Source organism: Coregonus clupeaformis, chromosome 6, assembly GCF_020615455.1.
Source record: "Coregonus clupeaformis isolate EN_2021a chromosome 6, ASM2061545v1, whole genome shotgun sequence".
NCBI lineage: Eukaryota > Metazoa > Chordata > Actinopteri > Salmoniformes > Salmonidae > Coregonus > Coregonus clupeaformis.
Genome location: NC_059197.1, coordinates 29,768,162 through 29,789,840, shown reverse-complemented (window position 1 = coordinate 29,789,840; position 21,679 = coordinate 29,768,162). Strand labels below are relative to the sequence as shown.

The 21,679-nt window shown below is 49.4% G+C and overlaps 1 protein-coding gene across 1 annotated transcript; it reads right to left on the bottom strand.

Moving 5' to 3' along the window:
- Positions 1–325: 325 nt before the first annotated feature.
- Positions 326–10,844, bottom strand: LOC123491068 (27 kDa primary mesenchyme-specific spicule protein-like; the record flags this gene model as incomplete). The annotated part of the gene is made up of 2 exons (XM_045220951.1): positions 326–373; positions 10,794–10,844. Coding segments are annotated over 2 exons (99 nt in total), but the record flags the coding sequence as incomplete, so codon positions are not given.
- Positions 10,845–21,679: the final 10,835 nt, after the last annotated feature.

The window sequence follows — 21,679 nt, the reverse complement described above, 5'->3', positions numbered from 1 at the left end:
TAGCCTAACCCTAACCCCTCCAAAGCACATCAATGGACATCTCCGGCCTCCCAGAGTACAACAAAACAAACCCCAGCTCCCCTACGACATTACCTTCTCCACATACAGAGTTGGACGGGGGTGTCCGGTGGGGGTTTTTGTCCTGTGTAGCCTAGCCTCGGGCCTGCCTAGCCTGGCCTGGCCTGGCCTGGCCTGGCCTGGCCTGGCCTGGTGGCCTGGCCTGGCCTGGCCTGGCTGGCCTGGCCCTGGGCCTGGCCTCGCCTGGCTGCCTGGGTCCTGGCTGGCCTGGCCTGCCTGGCCTGGCCTGGCCTGGCCTGGCCTGGCCTGGGCCTTGGCCTGGCCCTGGCCCCTGGCCCGGCCCTGGGCCCTGGCCCTGGCCTGGCCTGAAGCCTGGCGGCCCTGGCCTGGCCTGGCCTGGCCTGGCCTGGCCTGGCCCTGGCCCTGGCCCTGGCCTGGCCTGGCCTGGCCTGGCCTGGCCCTGCCGGCCTGGCCTGGCCTGGCCCTGGCCCTGGCCCTGGCCTGGGCCTGGCCTGGCCTGGCCTGGCCTGGCCTGGCCTGGCCCTGGCCCTGGCCTGGCCCTGGCCTGGCCTGGCCTGGCCTGGCCCCTGGCCCTGGCCCTGGCCTGGCCTGGCCCTGGCCTGGCCCTGGCCTGGCCTGGCCCTGGCCTGGCCTGGCCCTGGCCTGGCCTGGCCTGGCCTGGCCTGGCCTGGCCCTGGCCCTGGCCTGGCCTGGCCTGGCCTGGCCTGGCCTGGCCTGGCCTGGCCTGGGCCTGGGCCTGGCTTACTGGCCTGGCCTGGCCTGGCCTGGGCCTGGCCTGGCCTGGCCCTGGCCTCGGCCCTGGCCTGGCCTGGCCCTGGCCTGGCCCGGGCCTGGCCTGGCCTGGCCTGGCCTGGCCTGGCCTGGCCTGGCCTGGCCTAGGCCTGGCCCTGGCCCTGGCCTGGCCCTGGGCCTGGCCGGCCTGGCCTGGCCTGGCCTGGCCTGGCCTGGCCTGGCCTGGCCTGGCCTGGCCCCGGCCTGGGCCTGGCCTGGCCTGGCCTGGCCTGGCCTGGCCTGGCCTGGCCTGGCCCTGAGCCTGGCCTGGCCTGGCCCTGGCCCTGGCCTGGCCTGGCCTGGCCTGGCCCTGGCCTGGCCTGGCCCTGGCCCTGGCCTGGCCTGGCCTGGCCTGCCCGGGCCTGGCCTGGCCTGGCCTGGCTGGTGGCCTGGCCTGCCTGGTGGCCTGGCCTGGCCTGGGCCTGGGCCTGGGCCTGGCCCTGGCCTGGCCCTGGCCTGGCCTGGGCCCTGGGCCTGGCCCGGGCCCTGGCTCTGGCCTGGCGGCCTGGCCTGGCCTGGCCTGGCCTGGCCGTGGCCCTGGCCGCATTGGCCTTGTTACACTCCGGTGTTACTCCATGGCCTGGGCTGGCCCTGGCCTGGCCCTGGCCCTTGGCTTCTGGCCTGGCCTGGCCTGGCCTGGCCTGGCCACTGGCCTGGCCCTGGCCCTGGCTCGGCCTGGCCCTGGCCTGGCCTGGCCTGGCTGGCCTCGCCTGGCCTGGCCTGGCCTGGCCTGCGCCTGGCCTGGCCTGGCCCTGGCCTGGCCTTTGTTTCTTCGCCTGGCCTGGCCTGGCCTGGCCCTGGCCTGGCCTGGCCTCCTGGCCTGGCCTGGCTGGCCTGGGCCTGGCCTGGCCCTGGCCGGCCTGGCCTGGCCCTGGCCTGGCCTGGGCCTGGCCTGGCCTGGCCTGCTGGCTGTGCCCTGGCCTGGCCGCGGCCCTGGCCCTGGCCTGGCCTGGCTGGCTGGCCTGGCCTGGCCTGGCCTGGCCTGGCCTGGCCTGGCCCTGGCCTGGCCTGGCCCTGGGCCCTGGGCCCGGGCCCTGGCCTGGCCTGGCCCTGGCCCTGGCCTGGGCCTGGCCTGGCCTGGCCCTGGCCTGGCCTGGCCTGGCCTGGCCTGGCCTGGCCTGGCTGGCCTGGCCTGGCCCTGGCCTGGCCTGGCCCTGGCCCTGGCCTGGCCTGAGCCTGGCCTGGCCTGGCCCTGGCCCTGTTCGCCTGGCCCTGGCCCTGGCCCTGGCCTGGCCCGCTGGCCTGGCCTGGCCTGGCACTGGCTGGCCTGGCCTGGGCCTGGGCCCCCCTGGCCTTGGCCTGGCCTGGCCTGGGCTGGCCGGCCCGGGCCCTGGGCCTGGCCTGGCCTGGCCTGGCCTGGCTCTGTTTCTGGCCCTGGCCCTGGCCCTGGCCTGGCCCTGGCCTGGCCTGGCCTGGCCTGGCCCTGGCCCTGGCCCTGGGCCCTGGCCCTGGCCTGGCGGCTGGCCTGGCCTTCGGCCCTGGGCCTGGCCTGGCCTGGCTGGCCTGGCCGGCCTGGCCTGGCCTGGCCTGGCCTGGCCTGGCCTGGCCTGGCCCTGGCCTGGCCCTGGCCTGGCCTGGCCCTGGCCTGGCCTTTGGCCTGGGCCTGGCCTGAGCCTGGCCTTGGCCTGGCCTGGCCTGGCCTGGCCTGGCTGGCTGGCCTGGCCTGGCGCCTGGCCGGGGCCTGGCATTCTGGCCTGTTTGCCTCCCGGCCTGAGCGGGCTTTGGTTGCAATGAAATCCGCACCTAGCCCCCTCCAAAGCACATCGATTGACATCTACGGCCTCCCAGGAGTAACAAAAACAAACCCCAGCTCCCCACGACATTACCTTCTCCACATACAGAATTGGACAGGGGTGTCCGATGGAGTTTTTATCCCTGTACCTATGTGCAAAAAACATAACCAAATTTTGAAATCCATCTAGCCCCTCCAAAGCACACCAATGGACATCTACGGCCTCCCAGAAGTACAACAAAACAAACCCCAGTTTCCCCACGACATTACCTTCTCCACATACAGAATTGGACAGGGGTGTCCAATTGAGTTTTTATCCCTGTACCTAACCCTAACCCCTAACCCTAACCTAACCTAACCCTAACCCTAACCTAACACTCCTACCTATCCGATGGAGTTTTACCCTGTACCTAACCTAACCCTAACCCTAACCCCCCTAACCCTAGCCCTCCAAAGCACATCGTTGGACATCTATGGCCTCCCAGGAGTACAACAAAACAAACCCCAGCTCCCCACGACATTACCTTCTCCACATACAGAATTGGACAGGGGTGTCCAATTGAGTTTTTATCCCTGTACCTATGTGCAAAAAACATAACCACAATTTGAAATCCACCTAGCCCCTCCCAAGCACATCGATGGACATCTATGGCCTCCCAGGAGTACAACAAAACAAACCCCAGCTCCCCATGACATTACCTTCTCCACATACAGAATTGGACAGGGGTGTCCAATTGGGTTTTTATCCCTGTACCCTATGTGCAAAAAACATAACCACATTTGAATCCACCTAGCCCCCTCCAAAGCACATCGATGGACATCTATGGCCTCCCAGGAGTACAACAAAACCAAACCCCAGCTCCCCACGACATTACCTTCTCCACATACAGAATTGGACAGGGGGTGTCCAATTGAGTTTTTATCCCTGTACCTATGTGCAAAAACATAACCACATTTTGAAATCCACCTAGCCCCTCCAAAGCACATCGATTGCATCTACGGCCTCCCAGGAGTACAACAAAACAAACCCCAGCTCCCCACGACATTACCTTCTCCACATACAGAATTGGACAGGGTGTCCGATTGAGTTTTTATCCCTGTACCCTATGTGAAAAATAACCAAATTTTAAATCCATCTAGCCCCCTCCAAAGCACATCAATGGACATCTACGGCCTCCCAGAGTACAACAAAACAAACCCCAGTTCCCCACTGACATTACCTTCTCCACATACAGAATTGGACAGGGGTGTCCAATTGAGTTTTTATCCCTGTATGTGTAAAAACATAACAACATTTTGAAATCCACCTAGCCCCCTCCAAAGCACATCAATTGGACATCTCTGGCCTCCCAGAAGTACAACAAAACAAACCCCAGCTCCCCCACGACATTATCTTCTCCACATACAGAGATTGGACAGGGTGTCCGATGGAGTTTTTATCCCTGTACCTAACCTTCAACCTAACCCTAACCCTAACCTAACCTAACCCTAACCTAACCTAACCTAACCTAACCCTAACCCTAACCCTGACACAATTAGAAAAAACATATTACAAACACACCTGGTCAACATTTTCAGATTCACCCACCAACTTCCCTCCATATTACGGTCTGGAGATGAAATCCACCTGGACCAGAGGCCAGAGAACGGCCGAATCCAGGTGGATTTAACTTAATACTTCTTGGCTCCACTGGGGATGAATATCAAAGAATAAATAAAAACATTAACACTTTTGAGTTCTGAGACCGGGCAAGGTGCAATAGCCGTGCAACCTAAAAGGTTTGAAACCAGTATAAACATAAACCCTCTTAAACCTAACCTAACCCTAACCTAAACCTAACCCTAAACCCTAACCCTAACCCTAACCCTAACCCTAACCCTAACCCTAAACCCTAACCCTAACCCTAACCCTAACCCTAACCCTAACCCTAACACTACCCTAACCCTAACCCTAACCCTAACCCTAACCACATTTTGAAATCCACCTAGCCCCCTCCAAAGCACATCGATGGACATCTATGGCCTCCCAGGAGTACAACAAAACAAACCCCAACTCCCCACGACATTACCTTCTCCCACATACAGAATTGGACAGGGGGTGTCCAATTGAGTTTTTATCCCTGTACCTATGTGCAAAAAACATAACCACATTTTGAAATCCACCAGCCCCCTCCAAAGCACATCGATGGACATCTATGGCCTCCCAGGAGTACAACAAAACAAACCCCAGCTCCCCACGACATTACCTTCTCCACATACAGAATTGGACAGGGGGTGTCCAATTGAGTTTTTATCCCTGTACCTACTGTGAAAAACATAACCACATTTTTGAAATCCACCTAGCCCCCTCCAAAGCACATCGATTGACATCTACGGCCTCCCAGGAGTACAACAAAACAAACCCCCAGCTCCCCACGACATTACCTTCTCCCATACAGAATTGGACGGGGTGTCCGTGGAGTTTTTATCCCTGTACCCTATGTGCAAAAACATAACCAAATTTTTAAATCCATCTAGCCCCCTCCAAAGCACATCAATGGACATCTACGGCTCTCCCAGAAGTACAACAAAACAAACCCCAGTTCCCCACGACATTACCTTCTCCACATACAGAATTGGACAGGGGTGTCCAATTGAGTTTTTATCCCTGTATGTGTAAAAAACATAACAACATTTTGAAATCCACCTAGCCCCCTCCAAAGCACATCAATGGACATCTACGGCTCCCAGAAGTACAACAAAACAAACCCCAGCTCCCCACCGACATTATCTTCTCCACATACAGAATTGGACAGGGGTGTCCGATGGAGTTTTATCCCTGTACCTAACCCTAACCCCTAACCCTAACCTAACCCTAACCCTAACCCTAACCCTAACCCTAACCCTAACCCTACACAATTAGAAAAAACATATTACAAACACACCTGGTCCAACATTTTCAGATTCACCCAACAACTTCCCTCCATATTACCGGTCTGGAGATGAAATCCACCTGGACCAGAGGCCAGAGAAAGCGGCCGAATCCAGGTGGATTTCAAAACTTAATACTTTGGCTCCACTGGGGATGAATATCAAAGAATAAATAAAACATTAACACTTTTGAGTTCTCGAGACCACAAAGGTGCAATAGGCCCGTGCAACCTAAAGGTTTGAAACCAGTATAAACATAAACCCTCTTAAACCTAACCTAACCTAACCCTAAACCCCTAACCTAAACCTAACCTAACCCTAACCTAACCTAGCCTAGCCTAGGCCTAAGCCTAACCTAACCCTAACCCTAACCTAACCCTAACTTACTACCCTAACCCTAACCTAACCTCCTAACTCCTAACCATTTTGAAATCCACCTAGCCCCCTCCAAAGCACATCGATGGACATCTATGGCCTCCCAGGAGTACAACAAAACAAACCCACAACTCCCCACGACATTACCTTCTCCACATACAGAATTGGACAGGGGTGTCCAATTGAGTTTTTATCCCTGTACCTATGTGCAAAAAACATAACCACATTTTGAAATCCACCTAGCCCCCTCCAAAGCACATCAATGGACATCTACGGCCTCCCAGAAGTACAACAAAACAACCCCCAGCTCCCACGACATTACCTTCTCCACATACAGAATTGGACAGGGTGTCCAATTGAGTTTTTATCCCTGTACCTATGTGCAAAAAACATAACCACATTTTGAAATCCACCTAGCCCCCTCCAAAGCACATCAATGGACATCTACGGCCTCCCAGAAGTACAACAAAACAAACCCCAGCTCCCCACGACATTACCTTCTCCACATACAGAATTGGACAGGGGTGTCCAATTGAGTTTTTATCCCTGTACCTATGTGCAAAAAACATAACCACATTTTGAAATCCACCTAGCCCTCCAAAGCACATCAATGGACATCTCGGACTCCCAGAAGTACAACAAAACAAACCCCAGCTCCCACGACATTACCTTCTCCACATACAGAATTGGACAGGGGTGTCCGATGGAGTTTTTTATCCCTGTACCCTATGTGCAAAAACATAACAAAATGTTGAAATCCACCGCTCCAAAGCACATCGATGGACATCTACCGCCTCCCAGGAGTACAACAAAACAAACCCCAGCTCCCCATGACATTACCTTCTCCCATACAGAATTGGACAGGGGTGTCCAATTGAGTTTTTATCCCTGTACCCTATGTGAAAAAACATAACCACATTTTGAAATCCACCTAGCCCCCTCCAAAGCAATCGATGGACATCTATGGCCTCCCAGGAGTACAACAAAAACAAACCCCAGCTCCCCGACATTACCTTCTCCACATACAGAATTGGACAGGGGTGTCCAATCGAGTTTTTATCCCTGTACCTATGTGCAAAAAACATAACCACATTTTGAAATCCACCTAGCCCCCTCCAAAGCACATCGATTGACATCTACGGCCTCCCAGGAGTACAACAAAACAAACCCCAGCTCCCCCACGACATTACCTTCTCCACATACAGAATTGGACAGGGGTGTCCGATGGAGTTTTTATCCCTGTACCTATGTGCAAAAAACATAACCAAATTTTGAAATCCATCTAGCCCCCTCCAAAGCACATCAATGGACATCTACGGCCTCCCAGAAGTACAACAAAACAAACCCCAGTTCCCCACGACATTACCTTCTCCACATACAGAATTGGACAGGGGTGTCCAATTGAGTTTTTATCCCTGTACCTAACCTAACCCTAACCCTAACTCCTAACCCTAACCCTAACTACCTAACCCTAACCTAACCCTAACCTAACCCTAACCCTAACCCTAACCTAACCCCAACCCTACCCTATCCGATGGGTTTTTATCCCTGTACCTAACCTAACCCTACTACCCTAACCCTAACCCTAACCCTAACCCTAGCCCCCTCCAAAGCACATCGATGGACATCTATGGCCTCCCAGGAGTACAACAAAACAAACCCCAGCTCCCAACAACATTACCTTCTCCACATACAGAATTGGACAGGGGTGTCCAATTGAGTTTTTATCCCTGTACCTATGTGCAAAAAACATAACCACATTTTGAAATCCACCTAGCCCCCTCCAAAGCACATCAATTGACATCTACGGCCTCCCAGAAGTACAACAAAACAAACCCCAGCTCCCCACGACATTACCTTCTCCACATACAGAATTGGACAGGGGTGTCCGATGGAGTTTTTATCCCTGTACCCTATGTGCAAAAAACATAACAAAATGTTGAAATCCACCTAGCCCCCTCCAAAGCACATCGATGGACATCTATGGCCTCCCAGGAGTACAACAAAACAAACCCCAGCTCCCCACGACATTACCTTCTCCACATACAGAATTGGACAGGGGTGTCCAATTGAGTTTTTATCCCTGTACCCTATGTGCAAAAACATAACCACATTTTGAAATCCACCTAGCCCTCCAAAGCACATCGATGGACATCTATGGCCTCCCAGGAGTACAACAAAACAAACCCCCAACTCCCCCCGACATTACCTTCTCCACATACAGAATTGGAGAAGGGTGTCCAATGAGTTTTTATCCCTGTACCTATGTGCAAAAAACATAACCACATTTTGAAATCCACCTAGCCCCCTCCAAAGCACATCAATGGACATCTACGGCCTCCCAGAAGTACAACAAAACAAACCCCAGCTCCCCACGACATTACCTTCTCACATACAGAATTGGACAGGGGTGTCCAATTGAGTTTTTATCCCTGTACCTATGTGCAAAAAACATAACCACATTTTTGAAATCCACCTAGCCCCCTCCAAAGCACATCGATGGACATCTATGGCCTCCCAGGAGTACAACAAAACAAACCCCAGCTCCCCATGACATTACCTTCTCCACATACAGAATTGGACAGGGGTGTCCAATTGAGTTTTTATCCCTGTACCTATGTGCAAAAACATAACCACATTTTGAAATCCACCTAGCCCCCTCCAAAGCACATCGATTGACATCTACGGCCTCCCAGGAGTACAACAAAACAAACCCCAGCTCCCCACGACATTACCTTCTCCACATACAGAATTGGACAGGGGTGTCCGATGGAGTTTTTATCCCTGTACCTATGTGCAAAAAACATAACCAAATTTTGAAATCCATCTAGCCCCTCGAAAGCACATCAATGGACATCTACGGCCTCCCAGAAGTACAACAAAACAAACCCCAGCTCCCCACGACATTACCTTCTCCACATACAGAATTGGACAGGGGTGTCCAATTGAGTTTTTATCCCTGTACCTAACCCTAACCCTAACCCTAACCCTAACCCTAACCCTAACCCTAACCCTAACCCTAACCCTAACCTAACCCTAACCCTAACCCTAACCCTAACCCTACCCTATCCAATGGAGTTTTATCCCTGTACCTAACCCTAACCTAACCCTAACCCTAACCCTACCTAACCCTAGCCCCTCCAAAGCACATCGATGGACATCTATGGCCTCCCAGGAGTACAACAAAACAAACCCCAGCTCCCAACGACATTACCTTCTCCACATACAGAATTGGACAGGGGGTGTCCAATTGAGTTTTTATCCCTGTACCTATGTGCAAAAACATAACCACATTTTGAAATCCACCTAGCCCCCTCCAAAGCACATCGATTGACATCTACGGCCTCCCAGGAGTACAACAAAACAAACCCCAGCTCCCCCACGACATTACCTTCTCCACATACAGAATTGGACAGGGGTGTCCGATGGAGTTTTTATCCCTGTACCTATGTGCAAAAAACATAACCAAATTTTGAAATCCATCTAGCCCCCTCCAAACACATCAATGGACATCTACGGCCTCCCAGAAGTACAACAAAACAAACCCCAGTTCCCCACGACATTACCTTCTCCACATACAGAATTGGACAGGGGTGTCCAATTGAGTTTTTATCCCTGTACCTAACCCTAACCCTAACCCTAACCCTAACCTAACCTAACCCTACCCTAACTTGCCTAACCCTACCCTATCCGATGGAGTTTTTATCCCTGTACCCTAACCCTAACCTAACCATAACCCTAACCCTAACTCCTAGCCCCTCCAAAGCACATCGATGGACATCTATGGCCTCCCAGGAGTACAACAAAACAAAACCCAGCTCCCCACGACATTACCTTCTCCACATACAGAATTGGACAGGGGTGTCCAATTGAGTTTTTATCCCTGTACCTATGTGCAAAAACATAACCACAATTTGAAATCCACCTAGCCCCTCCAAAGCACATCGATGGACATCTATGGCCTCCCAGGAGTACAACAAAACAAACCCCAGCTCCCCACGACATTACCTTCTCCACATACAGAATTGGACAGGGGTGTCCAATTGAGTTTTTATCCCTGTACCTATGTGCAAAAAACATAACCACATTTTGGAAATCCACCTAGCCCCCTCCAAAGCACATCGATTGACATCTACGGCCTCCCAGGAGTACAACAAAACAAACCCCAGCTCCCCACGACATTACCTTCTCCACATACAGAATTGGACAGGGGTGTCTCGATGGAGTTTTTATCCCTGTACCTATGTGCAAAAAACATAACCAAATTTTGAAATCCATCTAGCCCCCTCCAAAGCACATCAATGGACATCTACGGCCTCCCAGAAGTACAACAAAACAAACCCCAGTTCCCCACGACATTACCTTCTCCACATACAGAATTGGACAGGGGTGTCCAATTGAGTTTTTATCCCTGTACCTAACCCTAACCCTAACCCTAACCCTAACCCTAACCCTAACCCTAACCCTAACCCTACCCTATCCGATGGAGATTTTATCCCTGTACCTAACCCTAACCCTAACCCTAACCCTAACCCTAACCCTAACCCTAGCCCCCTCCAAAGCACATCGATGGACATCTATGGCCTCCCAGGAGTACAACAAAACAAACCCCAGCTCCCAACGACATCACCTTCTCCACATACAGAATTGGACAGGGGTGTCCGATGGAGTTTTTATCCCTGTACCTATGTGCAAAAAACATAACCAAATTTTGAAATCCATCTAGCCCCCTCCAAAGCACATCAATGGACATCTACGGCCTCCCAGAAGTACAACAAAACAAACCCCAGTTCCCCACGACATTACCTTCTCCACATACAGAATTGGACAGGGGTGTCCAATTGAGTTTTTATCCCTGTACCTAACCCTAACCCTAACCCTAACCCTAACCCTAACCTAACCCTAACCCTAACCCTAACCCTAACCCTAACCCTAACCCTACCCTATCCGATGGAGTTTTTATCCCTGTACCTAACCCTAACCCTAACCCTAACCCTAACCCTAACCCTAACCCTAGCCCCCTCCAAAGCACATCGATGGACATCTATGGCCTCCCAGGAGTACAACAAAACAAACCCCAGCTCCCCACGACATTACCTTCTCCACATACAGAATTGGACAGGGGTGTCCAATTGAGTTTTTATCCCTGTACCCAAGGGCCAAAAAACATAACCACAATTTGAAATCCACCTAGCCCCTCCAAAGCACATCGATGGACATCTATGGCCTCCCAGGAGTACAACAAAACAAACCCCCAGCTCCCCATGACATTACCTTCTCCACATACAGAATTGGACAGGGGTGTCCAATTGAGTTTTTATCCCTGTACCCTATGTGCAAAAAACATAACCACATTTTGAAATCCACCTAGCCCCCTCCAAAGCACATCGATGGACATCTATGGCCTCCCAGGAGTACAACAAAACAAACCCCAGCTCCCCACGACATTACCTTCTCCACATACAGAATTGGACAGGGGTGTCCAATTGAGTTTTTATCCCTGTACCTATGTGCAAAAAACATAACCACATTTTGAAATCCACCTAGCCCCCTCCAAAGCACATCGATTGACATCTACGGCCTCCCAGGAGTACAACAAAACAAACCCCAGCTCCCCACGACATTACCTTCTCCACATACAGAATTGGACAGGGGTGTCCGATGGAGTTTTTATCCCTGTACCTATGTGCAAAAAACATAACCAAATTTTGAAATCCATCTAGCCCCCTCCAAAGCACATCAATGGACATCTACGGCCTCCCAGAAGTACAACAAAACAAACCCCAGTTCCCCACGACATTACCTTCTCCACATACAGAATTGGACAGGGGTGTCCAATTGAGTTTTTATCCCTGTACCTAACCCTAACCCTAACCCTAACCCTAACCCTAACCCTAACCCTAACCCTACCCTATCCGATGGAGTTTTTATCCCTGTACCTAACCCTAACCCTAACTCTAACCTAACCCTAACCCTAACCCTAGCCCCTCCAAAGCACATCGATGGACATCTATGGCCTCCCAGGAGTACAACAAAACAAACCCCAGCTCCCAACGACATTACCTTCTCCACATACAGAATTGGACAGGGGTGTCCAATTGAGTTTTTATCCCTGTACCTATGTGCAAAAACATAACCACATTTTGAAATCCACCTAGCCCCCTCCAAAGCACATCAATGGACATCTACGGCCTCCCAGAAGTACAACAAAACAAACCCCAGCTCCCCACGACATTAACTTCTCCACATACAGAATTGGACAGGGGTGTCCGATGGAGTTTTTATCCCTGTACCCTATGTGCAAAAAACATAACAAAATGTTGAAATCCACCTAGCCCCCCTCCAAAGCACATCGATGGACATCTATGGCCTCCCAGGAGTACAACAAAACAAACCCCAGCTCCCCACGACATTACCTTCTCCACATACAGAATTGGACAGGGGTGTCCAATTGAGTTTTTATCCCTGTACCCTATGTGCAAAAAAACATAACCACATTTTGAAATCCACCTAGCCCCCTCCAAAGCACATCGATGGACATCTATGGCCTCCCAGGAGTACAACAAAACAAACCCCAACTCCCCACGACATTACCTTCTCCACATACAGAATTGGAGAGGGGTGTCCAATTGAGTTTTTATCCCTGTACCTATGTGCAAAAAACATAACCACATTTTGAAATCCACCTAGCCCCCTCCAAAGCACATCAATGGACATCTACGGCCTCCCAGAAGTACAACAAAACAAACCCCAGCTCCCCACGACATTACCTTCTCCACATACAGAATTGGACAGGGGTGTCCAATTGAGTTTTTATCCCTGTACCTATGTGCAAAAAACATAACCACATTTTGAAATCCACCTAGCCCCCTCCAAAGCACATCGATGGACATCTATGGCCTCCCAGGAGTACAACAAAACAAACCCCAGCTCCCCATGACATTACCTTCTCCACATACAGAATTGGACAGGGGTGTCCAATTGAGTTTTTATCCCTGTACCTATGTGCAAAAACATAACCACATTTTGAAATCCACCTAGCCCCCTCCAAAGCACATCGATTGACATCTACGGCCTCCCAGGAGTACAACAAAACAAACCCCAGCTCCCCACGACATTATCTTCTACACATACAGAATTGGACAGGGGTGTCCGATGGAGTTTTTATCCCTGTACCTATGTGCAAAAAACATAACCAAATTTTGAAATCCATCTAGCCCCCTCGAAAGCACATCAATGGACATCTACGGCCTCCCAGAAGTACAACAAAACAAACCCCAGTTCCCCACGACATTACCTTCTCCACATACAGAATTGGACAGGGGTGTCCAATTGAGTTTTTATCCCTGTACCTAACCCTAACCCTAACCCTAACCCCTAACCCTAACCCTAACCTAACCCTAACCCTAACCCTAACCCTAACCCTAACCCTAACCCTACCCTATCCAATGGAGTTTTTATCCCTGTACCTAACCCTAACCCTAACCCTAACCCTAACCCTAACCCTAACCCTAACCCTAACCCTAACCCTAGCCCCCTCCAAAGTACATCGATGGACATCTATGGCCTCCCAGGAGTACAACAAAACAAACCCCAGCTCCCAACGACATTACCTTCTCCACATACAGAATTGGACAGGGGTGTCCAATTGAGTTTTTATCCCTGTACCTATGTGCAAAAAACATAACCACATTTTGAAATCCACCTAGCCCCCTCCAAAGCACATCGATTGACATCTACGGCCTCCCAGGAGTACAACAAAACAAACCCCAGCTCCCCACGACATTACCTTCTCCACATACAGAATTGGACAGGGGTGTCCGATGGAGTTTTTATCCCTGTACCTATGTGCAAAAAACATAACCAAATTTTGAAATCCATCTAGCCCCCTCCAAAGCACATCAATGGACATCTACGGCCTCCCAGAAGTACAACAAAACAAACCCCAGTTCCCCACGACATTACCTTCTCCACATACAGAATTGGACAGGGGTGTCCAATTGAGTTTTTATCCCTGTACCTAACCCTAACCCTAACCCTAACCTAACCCTAACCCTAACCCTAACCCTAACCTAACCCTAACCCTAACCCTAACCCTAACCCTACCCTATCCAATGGAGTTTTTATCCCTGTACCTAACCCTAACCCTAACCCTAACCCTAACCCTAACCCTAACCCTAACCCTAGCCCCCTCCAAAGCACATCGATGGACATCTATGGCTCCCAGGAGTACAACAAAACAAACCCCAGCTCCCCACGACATTACCTTCTCCACATACAGAATTGGACAGGGGTGTCCAATTGAGTTTTTATCCCTGTACCTATGTGCAAAAAACATAACCACAATTTGAAATCCACCTAGCCCCCTCCAAAGCACATCGATGGACATCTATGGCCTCCCAGGAGTACAACAAAACAAACCCCAGCTCCCCACGACATTACCTTCTCCACATACAGAATTGGACAGGGGTGTCCAATTGAGTTTTTATCCCTGTACCTATGTGCAAAAAACATAACCACATTTTGAAATCCACCTAGCCCCCTCCAAAGCACATCGATTGACATCTACGGCCTCCCAGGAGTACAACAACACAAACCCCAGCTCCCCACGACATTACCTTCTCCACATACAGAATTGGACAGGGGTGTCCGATGGAGTTTTTATCCCTGTACCCTATGTGCAAAAAACATAACCAAATTTTTTAATCCATCTAGCACCCTCCAAAGCACATCAATGGACATCTACGGCCTCCCAGAAGTACAACAAAACAAACCCCAGTTCCCCACGACATTACCTTCTCCACATACAGAATTGGACAGGGGTGTCCAATTGAGTTTTTATCCCTGTATGTGTAAAAAACATAACAACATTTTGAAATCCACCTAGCCCCCTCCAAAGCACATCAATGGACATCTACGGCCTCCCAGAAGTACAACAAAACAAACCCCAGCTCCCCACTACATTATCTTCTCCACATACAGAATTGGACAGGGGTGTCCGATGGAGTTTTTATCCCTGTACCTATGTGCAAAAAACATAACCACATTTTGAAATCCACCTAGCCCCCTCCAAAGCACATCAATGGACATCTACGGCCTCCCAGGAGTACAACAAAACAAACCCCAGCTCCCCACGACATTACCTTCTCCACATACAGAATTGGACAGGGGTGTCCAATTGAGTTTTTATCCCTGTATGTGTAAAAAACATAACAAAATTTTGAAATCCACCTAGCCCCCTCCAAAGCACATCAATGGACATCTACGGCCTCCCAGAAGTACAACAAAACAAACCCCAGCTCCCCACGACATTACCTTCTCCACATACAGAATTGGACAGGGGTGTCCGATGGAGTTTTTATCCCTGTACCTAACCCTAACCCTAACCCTAACCCTAACCCTAACCCTAAACCCTAACCCTAACCCTAACCCTAACCCTAACCCTAACCTTCTCCACATACAGAATTGGACAGGGGTGTCCAATTGAGTTTTTATCCCTGTATGTGTAAAAAACATAACAACATTTTGAAATCCACCTAGCCCCCTCCAAAGCACATCAATGGACATCTATGGCCTCCCAGGAGTACAACAAAACAAACCCCAGCTCCCCACGACATTACCTTCTCCACATACAGAATTGGACAGGGGTGTCCGATGGAGTTTTTATCCCTGTACCCTAACCCTAACCCTAACCCTAACCCTAACCCTAACCCTAAACCCTAAACCCTAAACCCTAACCCTAACCCTAACCCCTAACCCTAACCCTAACCCTAACCCTAACCCTAACCCTAACCCTAACCTTCTCCACATACAGAATTGGACAGGGGTGTCCAATTGAGTTTTTATCCCTGTATGTGTAAAAAACATAACAACATTTTGAAATCCACCTAGCCCCCTCCAAAGCACATCAATGGACCCTAACCCTAACCCTAACCCTAACCCTAACCCTAACCCTAACCCTCCACATACAGAATTGGACAGGGGTGTCCGATGGAGTTTTTATCCCTGTACCTAACCCTAACCCTAACCCCAACCCCAACCCCAACCCCAACCCCAACCCCAACCCCAACCCCAACCCTAACCCTAACCCTAACCCTAACCCTAACCCTAACCCTACATACAATCCAGCCCCGTGGTATAACATAACATTACATACCATCCATCCCCGTGGTATAACATAACATTACATACTACCCAGACCCCGTGGTAATACATAACATTACATACCATCAAGCCCCGTGGTATAACATAACCTTACATACCATCCAGCCCTGTGGTATAACATAACATTACATACCATCCAGTCAAGTGGTATAACATAACCTTACATACCATCCAGCCCTGTGGTATAACATAACCTTACATGCCATCCAGCCCCGTGGTATAACATGACCTTACATACCATCAAGCCCCGTGATATAACATAACATTAAATACCACCCAGCCCCCGTGGTATAACCTTACATACCAATCAGCCCCCGTGGTATAACATAACCTTACATGCCATCCAGCCCTGTGATATAACATAAACTTACATACCATCCAGCCCCGTGGTATAACATAACCTTACATACCATCCAGCCCTGTGGTATAACATAACATTACATACCATCCAGCCCTGTGGTATAACATAACATTACATAGCACCCAGCCCTGTGGTATAACATAACCTTACATACCATCCAGCTCTGTGGTATAACATAATATTACATACCACCCAGCACCCGTGGTATAACATAACCTTACATACCATCCAGCCCTTTGGTATTACATAACCTTACATACCATCCAGTCCCCTAGGTATAAAATAACCTTACATACCATCCAGCCCTTTGGTATAATATAACATTACATGTATTCCAGCCCTGTGGTATAACATAACCTTACATGCCATCCAGCCCTGTGGTATAACATAACCTTACATGCCATCCAGCCCTGTGATATAACATAAACTTACATACCATCCAGCCCTGTGGTATAACATAACCTTACATACCATCCAGCCCTGTGGTATAACATAACCCTACATACCATCCAGCCCCTGTGGTATAACATAACATTACATACCATCCAGCCCTTTGGTATTACATAACCTTACATACCATCCAGTCCCCTAGGTATAAAATAACCTTACATACCATCCAGCCCTTTGGTATAATATAACATTACATGTATTCCAGCCCTGTGGTATAACATAACCTTACATGCCATCCAGCCCTGTGGTATAACATAACCTTACATGCCATCCAGCCCTGTGATATAACATAAACTTACATACCATACAGCCCCGTAGAATAGCATCACCTTACATACCATCCAGCCCCCCTGGTATAACATAAATTTACATACCATCAAGCCCTGTGGTATAACATAACCTTACATACCATCCAGCCTCTGTGGTATAACATAACCTTACATACCATCCAGCCCCCGTGCTATAACATAACCTTACATATCATCAAGCCCTGTGGTATAACATAACATTACATACCATCCAGCCCCCGTGGTATAACATAACATTACATACCATCCAGCCCCCGTTGTATAACATAACCTTACATGGCCGAAATGGGTGCTCTTGGTCGGATTGGGGTGGAGAGTCAGACACCCCACATGGTAACCATCCGGTTTTCACTAGGAGAACCAGGGACCGGCTCCTGAGTCACACATGGCCGAAATGGGTGCTCTTGGTCGGATTGGGGTGGAAGGTCAGACACCCCACTTCCAATTGGACATGGTATCCCGACGGTTTTCACTAGGAGAACCAGGGGAGGGCTCCTTCAGTCACACATGCCCAGGATGGGTGCTCATGTCCAGCTTGGGGGAGACCCCAAGGTGCTTGTGTGTTGGGGATGGGGGGTGTTGGGGGTGGGGGTGCACTGCCCCCCAGCTGATTTTCGGCCATGGGGTGGCGCCATTTCGCATTTTAGGACGGATTTCAATAGGAGAACCAGAGGAGGGCTCCTTCAGTCACACATGCCCAGGATGGGTGCTCATGTCTGGCTTGGGGAGACCCCAAGGGGCTTGTGGGTTGGGGGGAGTGGGGGTGTGGGTACACTGCCCCCCAGCTGATTTTCGGCCATGGGGTGGCGCCATTTCGCATTTTAGGACGGATTTCACTAGGAGAACCAGAGGAGGGCTCCTTCAATCACACATGCCCAGGATGGGTGCTCATGTCTGTCTTGGTGGAGACCCCAAGGGGCTTGGGGGTTGGGGGTGGGGGGTGGTGGGGGTGTGGGTGCACTGCCCCCCAGCTGATTTTCGGCCATGGGGTGGCGCCATTTCGCATTTTAGGACGGATTTCACTAAGAGAACCAGAGGAGGGCTCCTTCAGTCACACATGCCCAGGATTGGTGCTCATGTCTGGCTTGGGGGAGACCCCGAGGGGCTTGGGGGTTAGGGGTGGGGGGTGTTTGGGGTGGGGGTGCACTACCCCCCAGCTGATTTTCGGCCATGGGGTGGCGCCAATTCGCATTTTAGGACGGATTTCACTAATTAAACTAGAGTAGGGCTCCTTCAGTCATACATGGGCGGGTGGGTGCCCATGGCTGGCTTGGGGGAGACCCCCAAGGGCGGGGCCCACCCGGATTCGTCCACAAGGGGGCGCCACCTGTCATTTTAGGACGGTTTTCATTATGAGAAACAGGGGATGGCTCCTGACTCACACATGGACGTGCTGGGTGCCCATGGCCAGCTTGGGGGAGACCCCAAGGGCCCCCCCCCCCCCCACCCGGATTCGTCCACAAGGGGGCGCCACCTGTCATTTTAGGACGGTTTTCACTAGGAGAACCAGGGGGTGGCTCCTGACTCACACATGGGCGTGCTGGGGGTCATTGCCCGGGCTGGGGGGGGGACCCCAAGGGGGGGCAAACCCCCCTTAACCGTTCACCGTGTAATCGGACGGTTTTCACTAGGAGAACAGCTCCTAGGGGCTGCCTGCTCTGCCCCCCTGTGGACAGGTTCACTCACTCACACAGACACACCTATTCACTTGTGCCTTCTCCCATTGGTCCAGGGTGATCAGGCCTATAATTTGAGACCATTTGGGAAAAGATTAGAGCTTTCTGTCATTTTGAAACGCCCACAGGCAATTTCGCACTATACTGCTGTTTTGAATGTACAGCATAAACCAGGTCGTTTTGAGATTGAATAGCTACTTGAGTTGATTGGTTCTACTGAAATTACCAACAGGCATTGGTCCAGGGTGATCAGGCCTATAATTTGAGACCATTTGGGAAAAGATTAGAGCTTTCTGTCATTTTGAAACTCCCACAGGTATTTTGCTGACATCCATGCAGGCCCACATTGACCTTGTGACCTCTGGAGCTCCATGCATCTTGTTCTACACTCCCTACCTAGTAAAACCCTTTCTCACATGGGCCTGAGAGTACAGCTCATTTGAGACCATTTGGGAAAAGATTTTCTGTCATTGTTAAATGCCCACAAGAAGTTTCACATTATACTGCTGTTTTGAATGTACAGCAAAACCAGGTACACAGTAAAAAATGGGGTGTTAATATTTCAGAGTAAAGTTATTTTAACCCAGATAGAGTATTTTCAACATTTTTGAGAGTAAAGTTGCTCTATCAGTGGAGTTAAAAGTGAGTGTAAAAATCTGCAGATACGCAGTGACAATTTCAACTCTACAGCAGTGATGAATACCCGCCACTCTGCTTTGCTGAAGTTTGGCACGTACGTTGGTGGAGGAAGATTGCGAAGGAGTAGCTAGGCCACAGATATTGCTAGGTAAGTTACATCCCCGTTTTTTTCAACACCAAACCGGTATTTTTTAACTTTACATAATTTTAGAGTTGTGCTGATGTCAAGGTCATATTTTAGGTTCACGAGTTCCATGCGGCGTTCCCCCTTGCAGTGACCTCGTCATCAGCCAGCTAAATTAGCTTGTAAGTTCAGATGGTTGACAGTAATAACTGTTATATGATATACCCATGGAATATGTTTGATATTTTTGTGAATGGCTTGCTGTTTCATATGGCTAAAAATAGGTAACGTTAACTTAGCTAATCAGTTCGTTTGAAGGACACCACCGTTTGGCATGAGCGCAGATTGTGCTTGTCATGCGGTTAGCTAGCTTGCAATCAGTATCGGTAACTGTCTTTCTTTGTGTTGCAATATTTTCACGAATGAAGTTTGTCAGAATGGTAAATACGTAAAATAACGTTCGCTAACAACAAAACATTTATACAGATAGTATTGTTAGCTAACGTTATTGTATAGCTTCCCAGGCTTCCTTACACTAACGTTAACTGTTTTTTATAAAGCTATATATAACGGTAATGTTAGCATGCTTCTGATAGTTAGCCAGCTAATGTTGGTGTTATAAAACGATAACTTAGATCACTGATTTGCATGACGGGTTTGTTTAACATTGCTTAACCATTTTAATGGTTAGCTACTGTTCGAACTAAAATGGCTAATGAGCTAGCTAACTTTGACACATAGCTAGTTATTTGGTAGCTAATGGGACAATGTGCCTCTAAACTTGAACTAGCCTACACCCATTTGCTGCAGAAAATGGCAGCTTAACGTTATATTCAACCAGCACAACTTTGTCTACTTCAGCCTTTGTAATTGCAGTGTAACGTCTAAGTAATGCATAGTGCATTGCGTAGCTAGTACTACTGAGATAAATGGATAGTTAGCTAACGCTTAGTTGAACCAGCACTAAATGATGATTTTGAATATATATTTTCTTTGTTAACAGAGGCAAAATGCTGTTGCGTGTTCAGCTCGGGGAAGAGCAGAAATACGTCAAGCTGTCTGAGCTGACATTCAATGCTTTCTTGAAAGAAGGTAGGTATAATAGGTTAAAGCAATACATATCACCCTAATGACAAAATAATACAGCATTAAGCTATTATCTTATGATATCTATTTAGGTCTATAGTCATTTCTGCTGTGCTTTATATTTTCAGTAACATAAAATCAGGTGCAGATCCTTGTCTTTCATCATTTTGTGAACACATGAGGCAACATTAAGTATGAACTTGGATTCTTGTGAGAAGGGAATGCATGTTTTTCTTTTTTTCTTCTTTTTTTAACAGTGTGTCTAAAATTCAACATACCAGAAAGCAGAAAGCCAGACATTAAGGTGTATGACCAGTCTGACACAGAAGTTGACTCAGATGTTTTTGAAGAATTAGTAAAGGAGTCACCTGGAACTTTCAGAATCATGCTGGGCAATGGACTTGGTATTCATTCATTCAATTAGTTTTTTAGTTTAAAGGCCAGAATGAGAACCTTTATTGTCTTAAAAATAACAGTTTATTGTAATATGTTTCTATGTTTTGCACAAATTTCATAATGAACAGATACCTCTCATTCATCATCATGCTCGGGTACATCTGATGACACCATCATTCTGAATTTCACTGTGTGTGACGATGTTGAAGAAGTAGCGGCTGGCGAAGGAAGCCAGCCTAAAAGGCCATGCCACATAAACTATGAGGCAAAAGCAGTAAGTGGTGAACATTGCTGTTAAGTCCAATCTGAATGTTGTTTCATCATGTGACAGCATTACATATTGTTTTACAATTACGGAAAGCACATTTCTTTCCACCTATAGCTGATTGAAAAAATCCTAACATCAAAGCCTGGTGGTGAACGCATTATGCAAGAGTATGGAAAAACCAAATCTCTGACAGATGCCACCAGAAGACAGATGATCAACATACTTGCTGCTGAGATGACAGAAACACATGGGTAAGCATTAAGCATATAGATGGGCTGTAAAGAAACATTGTTATTATTTTCCGGTTATTAATTATGTAAAATGTGTTGTGCAATATCAATTCAGTGTGATGTTAACTTTGAATTCATATGCTAGGACAT